This window comes from Nothoprocta perdicaria, unplaced genomic scaffold, assembly GCF_003342845.1.
Source record: "Nothoprocta perdicaria isolate Ctin4 unplaced genomic scaffold, notPer1 scaffold_414, whole genome shotgun sequence".
In the NCBI taxonomy this organism is placed as follows: Eukaryota; Metazoa; Chordata; class Aves; order Tinamiformes; family Tinamidae; genus Nothoprocta; species Nothoprocta perdicaria.
The window spans coordinates 38,638-48,926 of NW_020455660.1; the positions used below are offsets into that span (position 1 = coordinate 38,638).

Sequence of the window (10,289 nt, forward strand, 5' to 3'; positions counted from 1 at the left end):
GCCGCCGGGCTCGGGCGCGTCGCCCGCCGCGGCCCTGCCGCCCTTGGCGGCCATGAGGGCGCCGCGGGAGAGGCGCTCGCAGAGCCAGGCGAAGAGCAGCCCCAGCTGGAAGGCGACGAAGCGCAGCAGGGCGAAGGCGGCGAACAGCGGGTACGAGAAGTAGTAGAGGTTGCGCTTGTGCGGCGACGAGGCCGCCCCCGCCGGCGGCGGCGCGGGGGGAGCCGGCGCGGGGGGCGAGGCCGCGGCGGCCGGGGCCGAGGCGCTGGAGCCGGCGGAGCCCTTCTTCTTGCCTCGCCCGCCCGGGGAATTCATTCACCGCCGTCGCCATAACCCGCGGCCGCCCACTGACTAGCACCGGCCATGGCGGCGGCGGCGGCGACGCCCCTTTGCTGGGCGGGGGGAGGGCGCAGGCGCCCCCGCCGCCCCTATTGTTTACGCGCCGCGGCGAAGGCGACAATAGGAGGCGGCGCCGACACCGCCTACAGCTCCCGGCGCCGCCCGGGAGCTCCCGCGCAGGCGCAGCCGCTGAGTTCCCCCCCCCAGCCCATCACCGGCTGGCCAGCCGGCGCGCCGCGGGGCACGCTGGGAAATGTAGTCGCGGGCGCTGCGGCCGTTAACGGCCCGGCCCGGCCCAGGGCGCTCCGCGGCCGCCTCCAACAGGCCCTGCTGCCTCCCGGCGCGCTGTCTCGGTTAGAGGTGGCACTGCGGTGAATAACTGAATCACACTGCGGGCTAATACAGTATAAATAAATCATACCGCTTACAGTCATTCCTAGACTCAGATTAGCAGAGCTCCCCTGTAATTTCCTCTCTGTCGAAATTACAGGCCCCTCAGTGAGATATATGTATGAGCCAGTAGGTTATGTCTTCCCTCTGGCTGCCTCTGTAGATCTGCCCCCTGGGGAATATCCTCTGAAGTGCTTTGCCTCCTGCAAATTTAAGTAACTGAAATGGCAGCCCTTGTCCCTTTGCAGGGAATACACATTATACACAGGAAAAACTGAAAAAACAGTGCCTTACTCTTGCTCAATCCTCATGACACACATGTCACATCACCTTTATTAATTATTTATCCACCTGCATCGCTCTGAATATCTCCTGATGGGAGAGAGCGCCCAGCTTTCCCCTGCTTTTGTTACCTGAACTGTTGTCAAATGCCCTGGTGCCATAAACAAGGACAGGCAGTCATGGACAAGGGCTCCCTGATCCTAGTTTTGCTACCGGTATCCCCTGCTTTAGTCCCAAATGGGTCTTCTTTTCCTAAATCAACATCACTTATTAACCCCACTTAACATCACAAATTAATAGTGCAGTGCAGTTCATTACATATTTTTCTTCTGTGTTTGTAAATCAGGATGCACTTCTATTGTAAAAATATAGTGAAATACTTTGCAGTCTTCACTATATAACTGGAGGTTAAACAATATTCAACTGCTGCATATTCCTAGTTAGTGTGTAAAATATGACCTAATGGTGTACTGACCTTAAAATTTAATGATTTTGGAAATAACAATAAAGAAACCTGAAAAGTTAAAAAAATCTGAAATTATGTCACATTCAAAAACATCGTTTGGAATCAACCATATGCCTATAGATTGCTCATTTGCAGTCTGCACTGTCACTGCATTATCTGTCTGCCATCTACAGTATCACCCCACACCAAAGAACACAAAAGGCACTGAGGGACTAAATTATTCATTACTTGAAGAAAAAAAATGAATAACATTAGGAAGAGTTCATTGGTCTTAAGTCTCAAACAAGCCTAAGTACTCACCATTTCATATATAAGATTATATATATATGTTAAAAGTTCAGTGTTTGTGAAAGGTGTTTGACAATAATACCAAAATGGTTTAACTGTTTGGTTAAACGGTTGCTAAACCAAAACACTTTGAAAACTAGACATCAAACAGGAATTAGACATGATAGTGCTTTGAGCGAGCATCTATAGAATTATTTCAAGATTTATCATTATGAAATATTTCAGTGATTTGTTTTTTAATCACCTTCTCCTGCTAGTTTAAGCTAGCTCTGGTATTCATTGCATCTGTCCATAAACTACTCGATAGTATGGCATAAAATTAACACATTAACAAAACAAACAAAAAAGCTCATTTTACTTCTTCCTGAGGATGAAGGACTCATTAAACACAGAGATAAAACACCGAGATAAAACACAGAGATAAAACACTGTATCTCAGCAAAGCACGCAGAAATCGGAGCACTGAGATGACAGCAGTCAGGAAAGGACAACTAGACAAAGGCCTCAGGACCTTCTTACAAAACGAAACCTCTCCTCGCTCCCCAATTATTGGCATTACCCCCCAAATCCCAATTAAAGACAGTCTGTAAAATCGTCAGGTAAAGCTGAGACCAACCCCATCCCGCGGGCCCGCCCACCGCGCCCGCCCACCAATGGGGCGGCCGAGAAGGGCGAGGGCCCCGCCCCTAGTGACGTCACCCAGAGGCCCGCCTGAGCGACCCCTCCTCTCAGGTGGGGAGCGCGGGGCGGGGAGGAAGGACGGGAGAGCGTCACACTCGGCGCAGGCGCAGTTCGCCCGGCGGCGGCATCGCGACCTTTTCACTTACGACCAAACAATTTACGACACCCGCGCGCGCGTCGCCGTTGCTGTGCAGAGGCCGCCGGAGCCGCCGCGCGGGCCCCGCCGCCCGGAGCCGGTGAGAGCGCCCGGGGGGGGCAGCGGCGGGGCGGGGCGGGGCCCGCGCCGGGGGGCGCAGTGCGGCCCGCGCACGCGTGTCCCGCTCCGCCGCTCACCGGCGATTTTGTTGCCTTCAAGGTTGCTGCATATCCTGGGATTTCTGCGCTCCGAGTCATGGAGGCGGAGCAGATTATGGAGGGACAGCCGCAGGTACTGCAAGAGAAATTCCGCGTGCATCCCTTTACACGCAGAAATTTAAAAAAAAAAAAAAAAAAAGCCACCCTTTTTGTTGACTGTGTATTGTTTTACAGGTTCCAGAAAATCCCCATGCTGAATACGGTCTCACTGAAAACGTGGAGGTAAAGATGAGTTTGCAGTTTGCTGTTGTCTATTGCAGGAGAAGTTCACAGTTCAGGTCTGGGGGAAAAGTGTTGAATCTCAAGCGTAGCTCCAGAAAATGTAGACACCCCTGAAAGATAAATGGAAACAAACTCACTAGTGGAGACCAGTTTGTTGCAATAGTTGACAATAGATTTTCTCATGTGTTGCTTCCTTCATAGTAAATGATACTGAAATAAATAGTGAGCCCTTTAATGTGATTTTATTGGAGGTAGTGTATGGTACTGCTGCTATCAAGATACACTGTAAAAAGCCAAAAGTCACCTGGAAGGATTCACAGTATGCCCTCTTAACATATCCACATATGCATCACCAGAGCATGGTTTCAGAGTGTTTGATCCCATAAAGTTCCTCTTTTCAGACTTCTCTTGATTTTTTGGTGGGGATAAGACCTCGTGCTATTCAAGTTCAGTGCTGCAAGTGGATACAAGTGCTGTTTAATTGGGATCACTGATGTTAGTCTCTCTTGTCTTTAATTGTGTATGTAGAATTAAATCTGGGAACGCAGAATGAACTTAGCATAAAGTTCCCCTGGTTTAGATTTTTATCCAAAGAAAAATATGCACTTAAAATAGATTTTAAAATATGAGGAAGTTATTTTCAGCTTTTTTGCAGAGAAACAGGTACTTGGCCTCACTCTTCAAAGTAGGTCAGTTTTCATTATCAATCTTCATTGACTTTTTTAATTCAGAGAATAGTAGAAAATGAGAAAATAAATGCAGAGAAAACATCAAAGCAGAAGGTTGATCTTCAGTCATTGCCCACACGTGCCTACCTGGATCAGACAGTTGTACCCATCTTACTACAGGGACTTGCTGTTCTTGCAAAAGAGAGGTAAGATGATTAAATGTTCGTTCTCATCTTATGAAAAGAAATTGTTCAAATTTGGGTAGTTTGTCACCTTTTCAGATCTGAAACACTAACAGTTTTGTTAGTTTGATAGTTCTAAGAAAATTATGTCAAACAAGTTGTTCAGTTATTATTTTTGACCATGCAAGGTGTGTTTGTCACTTAGCTGCACATATGCAATAAGAATTAATAGATTTATAATGTCCCAATGAGATATGGTATTGTCTACGCACATTTTTTTCCATTAATTTTGTCACATAATTCGTCTGATAGAAACAAGACAAGAAGTTACTGTAGTTGTGAACAAGCTTTTGCCTAGCTCCATGGAAAACAGAAAGAGAAATCGAGTCTGACATACACGTTTGTAGTAGGTTAAAGGCTTTCTAATTGATGAGCTTTACATGTGGTGTCAATACAGTAAGAGGCAAACTGTTCAAATGGGAAATGACAGATAAAAGTACATGCAGATAAGCAGAAATGATGTATCTAGAAGGATAATAAATCTCCTAATAGTATTGATGATTGGTTTTGAGCTAAGCCTCACCTTGTGAAAAAAGTAATCTTTGAATTGTTAACATAAATAATTCCATGTATATGTCAGTGCATTGCTCAGTCAAAAAAAAAAAGCAAGTCTACCACTTATAAAGAGGCAAAAATGCACACAAGGTGACTATTTATATTGAAAGTGCATTTGTTTTTTGAATAATGTGTGTAATTCTAGTTCTCTGCTATCAAAAAGGTTGTAGGAGTGTGTGAGAAAGCAGAAGAGTTTACAGGGTGATCAGAGGTATGGAATGACCACGTAAACAAGGATAGTTCAAGTGGGAAAACAGATTTCCAAGAGGGAATATATTAAGAATCTCTTAAAAGGGAACTCATTGTCTCCTTCACTATAGTAATTAAACGAAACTGGCAGGGGGCAATTTGATAAGGAGCAAAAGGAGGGTATTATTCACCAGTCTCATAAACTGTGGAACTTTCACATTGAGGACAGGAACGTTTTGTGTGGGCTCAAGGGTCAAAGTGATGGAGAAGAAATCCACCCAGGGCTATTAAAGGGGCTAGGGTGGGAAGCTGATGAACTGTAAGGCTTGGAGGCCAAGAGAGGGATTCAGAGAACACTTCTCTGTGCTCACCACTAGCAGCACCTCTGCTCTGACCCTGGGTGGAATAAACAACCTTGCCATTTATTCCATGGACAGAGTGGACATTACCAGGATTCCATGGACAGACTGGGCATTACTGGGATTCATCCCTGGTAGTTGAAGGAGATTTTTAAACACCTGCAGAGTAAGGCCAGTGACTCAGAGGGTTTTGTTACTGTAACTGCTGGCAAGTTAACAGTGCTTTTCCAATTTGAACTTCCTGTGGTGTTCATTTAAAGGAACCAACAGTTGCCAGAAGCCATGAAAACTTGGACAAAATGAAGCAAGAAAGCTTTACTTTTACTTTTCTGCTTAACCTTTTTACTATGTAGCACAATCTAAAGAAATAGGCAAATGTACAGAGCTTCCAGCGAGTACTCATGCAAACAGACTCTGAATAATAGGTAACTCAGACTACCTGTTGAAAATGTATTAATCAGACCTAAACCTGGAAATTTACTGGATCAGCCTAGATAGTTAGTCATCCCCAGGTGAATGCTGACAGATGTTTGAGAAGAGATAACACTACCTTTAGGGAAAGGTGACCAGGTTTTCAGCTACATATATATATATATATATATAAAATAGTAAGTGCTCTTGATTTTCTTTTTCTTTACAGACCACCAAATCCTATTGAATTTCTAGCAGCATATCTTTTAAAAAACAAGTCACAGTTTGAGGACCGAAATTGATTCCATTAAAAATGAGGACAATTTGGCTGCTATACTGAAATGCTCGTTTGTCGCAATTCATTTTCTGCTGTAAAATTCCTTTGGAACAATGATGTCGTCTTTCTTAAGCATACAATTTCCTTTACCTTTAGATTTATTTAATAAAGAACACTTTACATTTCATTTGCTTGCTTGTTTTAAACTAACTATTAAGGCACTTTCAAAATAAAGTACTGAAACTGCACTGCTGGATAGAATAATTCCATTGGGATACATCACCAGAACAAATGAAACAAAAGGTAACTATCTCTTATGATACCTACACAGATGATACTGTAAATAACATAATTTGATTTTCTATAGCACCTCTCCTGTGCAAGACACGTAAAAATCCAAAGGCAAACTAATTAATCGCAGTTAGATAATTTTTGTTTGGTAGGATGGACTGACTAGGATAGGGAGGAGAGAACTTGGTCCAGAAGACCTTGAAATGTTTTTATTTAAGAGACGATCAGTCGGGCTCAGTAGCTGAACGGGTCACCTGCAGACAATCTCTAACACTTCAGATTGTTAAATTACTGAAGTGTGCTCTTCAGGCATTATCACTGATCTCCTGTGATTGATGTGTTGTTTCAATTATGCTGGATTTAACTGACATAGAATGAAGTTAGAAAGAACTTAAGGCAATTCTGTAGTTCCCATCTTTGTGCTAATTCAAGGTTTTACACTACTACTATTGCTAGGTCTAGATTTTTTTTCTCTGTTTCAGGTAATTTACTTATTATCCACTTAAGTCCTGACAGTCTTCTGATCTTTTTTTCCCGTAGATTTACAAACATTCTTTCTTTCTGGTTTTCCCCAAACGTTCTTCAGATTTTTTTCTGACTCCGTGTTTCTTTTTCCTGATATTTCTCCAGTAGTGCGCAAAGACCTCATGCCTCATTGTACAATACAAAAAATGTCAGCAGAAGGAAGATAAATTCCCAGAGACTGGGGACATGGAGGAAAAGATGCAATTAAAAGGGTCAATCCAAAGACTGCAACAAGAGACAAAAAAAAACCCTACAGCCAAAGTCCTGAGAATCTGAACATTGTAGCTGAACAACTGTCCCATCAGGCTACAGGTAGTAAGTGCAGGGATCACAGAATCTCACAGAGTGGTTGAGCTTGGAAGGGACCTCTAGAGATCAACTAGTCCAACCTCTCTGTTTCAGCAGGGGAACCCAGAGCCCGTGGATGTTTCATACAAGGCTTTTAACTTATTTAACGGGTTTAACATAAGCTGTTAATGTTTTGAATCCATTATGGAGGGATTTTGAAAGGTAGCAGTAATTTAGATAGGAAGTTATAGTTTGAAAGGCAGATTACTTCATAATTTGATAAGATTAGGGAAAGAAAAATAATTTAAAATACTAGAGCAATATTTCTAGGATTAGGTTCTTAAAAACAGAAAATAACAGCTAGGATTCTGGAAGCATTCTTAGTTTTATTTTTCCCAAGTATGAGACTTCCTTATGCCTGATAATATACCTTGCCTGATAATATACCTGCTGTTTGCCTCATACTCTTGCTTCTTTCCCAGGCACTGTAGAGCTTTTCCTCTGGGGACGTGATGTGACAGATGCCTGTGGTGGTCTGTTGCTCTTCTGAAAGAGCTGAAGGTGTTTTCTGTGCAAGATTAAATGGACTGCACAGTTTGGTAATTACGCATAAATTTACAAAAAGGGATTTTGTTCATATTAGACTATTTCCTCTGATGACTTAAAGAGGTTCATTGTACTTGTTAAACTGCAAGTATATTTAGGTGTAGAGAGGTGCAGAGAGGAACCTCCTGAGGTTCAATAAGGACAAGTGCAGGGTCCTGCACCTGGGGAGGAATAACCCCAGGCACCAGTACAGATTAGGGGTCGACCTGCTGGAAAGCACCTCCACGGAGAGGGACCTGGGAGTCCTGGTTGACACTAAGTTAACCATGAGTGAGCAGTGTGCCCTCGTGGCCAAGAAGGCCAATGGGATCCTGGCTGCCTCAGGAGGAGTGTTGCCAGCAGGTCAAGGGAGGTGATTCTGCCCCTCTCCTCAGCTCTGGTGAGGCCGCACCTGGAGTACTGTGTGCAGTTCTGGGCACCCCAGTATAGGAGGGACGTGGAGCTTCTGGAGAGGGTCCAGAGAAGGGCAACCAGGATGATTAAGGGAATGGAACATCTCTCGTATGAAGAGAGGCTGAGTAGCTGGGCCTGTTTTCTCTGGAGAAGAGACGGCTCAGAGGGGATATGATTAATATGTATAAGTTCAGGAAGGGAGAATGCAGGGAGGAAGGGGACAAGCTGTTCTCACTGGTGGCCAGCGATAGGACGAGGGGTAATGGCCACAAGCTGAAGCACAAGAAGTTCCATCTCCAGGTGAGGAGCAACTTCTTTGCTGTTAGGGTGACAGAGCAGTGGAACAGGCTGCCCAGGGAGGCTGCGGAGTCTCCTTCTCTGGAGGTCTTCAAAACCCACCTGGATGCCACCCTGTGCCACATGCTCTAGGTGTGCCTGCTTGAGCAGGAAGGTTGGACTGGATGATCTGTAGAGGTCCCTTCCAATCTTAAATATTCTGTGAATCTGTGAATCTGTGTCCCAATGCATAAATAAAAATATTTTCCCTCAAATTTGACATACAGGTATTTTTTTTCTCTTCTAATCTGGAGGGCTTTATTTTAACTTCTTTTATTGTGATCTTGCTTCTTTAATAGCTTTAAGAGTCATGACAATATGGATAATTTGAGGATCATTAACTTCAGTTGTCCAAGAATTCAGAGGAGCTAGGGAAAGAAAACTGGCTGGTTGAACTCATCTAATCTAAAGGCAGTAAGAGCAGGGAACAATTGATTTTTTTTTTTTTATCACTGAAGATAACTTTTTTAGCACTTGTTTCTGTTTACAGATCATCTCTGCAGGGGGATAATATTATTAGTTGTTAATATTTTATAAAGTGAAGGATGCTCGCTGTAGGGTAAGCTGCTTTCACAGATGTCACTGAAGAACTAGTCATGTTAGCAGTTTCCCTGGTAGCCTTTTAAAAATTGATGGGTTAATTCTGTTGAAACAACGAATACAAACGGTGTCAAAGGCAGAGTTAACTTGTACCAATTCTTTGCCTCACTTGAGGCAAATCTGTGAGAGTGTGGTTGGGAAAGGAAGGAAAAGCTACAGGAGGAGCCTGAAGTGAGGTATTACTTGCATGGAACTGAAGGGATAACTGAAGACGCAGGGGAAGGGCAGCAACAGAAGTCAGAATATGGTTTTGTTTCCAGGAGTATGAGTGAAGCTGAGGGGACAGACCATAAAGAGACTTAGCAGTGCTATTTTTCTTACTAAAGCAGCATTTTGAGGTTTCATCCACAGGTGAAAACATCTCAAGACTGTTTGAATTGCTAAGTCTGATTTCTCAGTTTGCGATAAAACCCTATATGTGGCTGCACAGAACTTAGAAAGTACCGTGGCTTTGGGTCCAGCCCGTGGATCAGCCTGGAATCTCAAAGCACTTCTCAGCTTCAGCAAAGCAGCCCTGCCTGCAACAAGGCAGCGCCGTCGCTGGCTGCAGTGTCGCCTGCCCCTGTCTTCCCATCCAGAAGAGCTCAACAGAGCTGAACAGCTACGCTCTCAAGGTAATGCTGTTACGGGACCTACTGTAACAGCTTCTTTGGGAGGCTCCTAGCAAGAAAGGAAGTGGAAACACTAGTAAGAGCAGTGAGCTCACTGCCTCCAAGGAAGAAATTTCAATGGTCATACAAAGGCATCACCAGTCAACATGAAGAACACAACTTTAAGTTCACCAGTTAGTATCTGCTGCATAAGGAATACTGTGTAAAAGGATAGGCAAAAGCGAATTATCAGAACTGTATCTGCTTAATCCCAATCGCAGGGTTGGGAAAGTAATACATATCATAACTTTGAAAGGATTATACACCAAACATACAGTACTTTGAGGTCTGCCTTTGTAAAAATTTCCATTGAGAACATTATATTTGAAAGAGATGGTGGCAGAAGAAAGGATTTCCCACTGAAAGCAATTCTGATCAAAGGATTCCACATTCTGAAGCCAGTTCCTGCTTTAAACTACAGGTCTGACTTGCCAAACCTTGGCAGGTTTTTTTATGCATCTCCCATTTATCTATAAGGTTTTGCAAGGTCAGTACAACTCTTTGAGCTGTCCACTCTGCTCTCAAGTGCTGTGGTTATTGTGAGCTCTACTCTGATCAAAAGAATTTGCAAAGCCTACCCTTTCCATCAGACTTTCTAGTATAAAAAAAAACCACTTTCAGAAACAGGAGAAATCTGCAAATTCTGAAAGACAGAAGCAACTGAAAACAGTAGGCTGCAATGGAACACATGAGAAGAGTCCCTATGCCTATGGGGCTTGTTAAAATACAAGTTTTGATTTATATTTAGCATGGTACTAATTATATAGCAAATTGTTCTTAGGCAAGTCTTAGCTTGAGTGTTCCCTGTTCTAATATTTTCACAGTCAGAATTCATCTGAGGATTGACTGCATATTTTAGATCACAGAAGTACAGAGGGAC

At 43.7% G+C, this 10,289-nt stretch overlaps 2 protein-coding genes across 3 annotated transcripts in view; one reads left to right on the top strand and one right to left on the bottom strand.

Moving 5' to 3' along the window:
• Positions 1-312, bottom strand: part of SPAST (spastin) — a 31,869-nt gene extending 31,557 nt beyond the window's left edge. The window contains exon 1 of the mRNA XM_026045898.1: positions 3-312. Within this exon, the coding sequence (XP_025901683.1) occupies positions 3-312 (310 nt within the window). The remainder of the gene's footprint in view (positions 1-2) is intronic.
• Positions 313-2,657: 2,345 nt separating this feature from the next.
• Positions 2,658-5,907, top strand: DPY30 (dpy-30, histone methyltransferase complex regulatory subunit). Of its 2 annotated transcripts, none has more exons than XM_026045901.1 (4): positions 2,658-2,679; positions 2,799-2,870; positions 2,972-3,019; positions 3,751-3,897. In XM_026045901.1, the coding sequence occupies exons 2-4, from the start codon at positions 2,835-2,837 to the stop codon at positions 3,895-3,897; spliced, it is 231 nt and encodes a 76-aa protein (XP_025901686.1). In that variant the 5' UTR covers positions 2,658-2,679; positions 2,799-2,834. The 2 variants fall into 2 exon arrangements, with proteins under 2 accessions (XP_025901686.1, XP_025901685.1); XM_026045900.1 differs by lacking the exon at positions 2,658-2,679 and adding an exon at positions 5,673-5,907 and having other exon boundaries at positions 3,751-3,893.
• Positions 5,908-10,289: the final 4,382 nt, after the last annotated feature.

Bases quoted from the DNA above. Each gene is read 5' to 3' on its own strand.
- DPY30 (XM_026045900.1), top strand. From the start codon at position 2,835: ATGGAGGCGGAGCAGATTATGGAGGGACAGCCGCAG. The intron at 2,871-2,971 runs GTACTGCAAGAG...ATTGTTTTACAG, and splicing joins TTATGGAGGGACAGCCGCAG to GTTCCAGAAAATCCCCATGC. The intron at 3,020-3,750 runs GTAAAGATGAGT...TTTTTAATTCAG, and splicing joins GTCTCACTGAAAACGTGGAG to AGAATAGTAGAAAATGAGAA.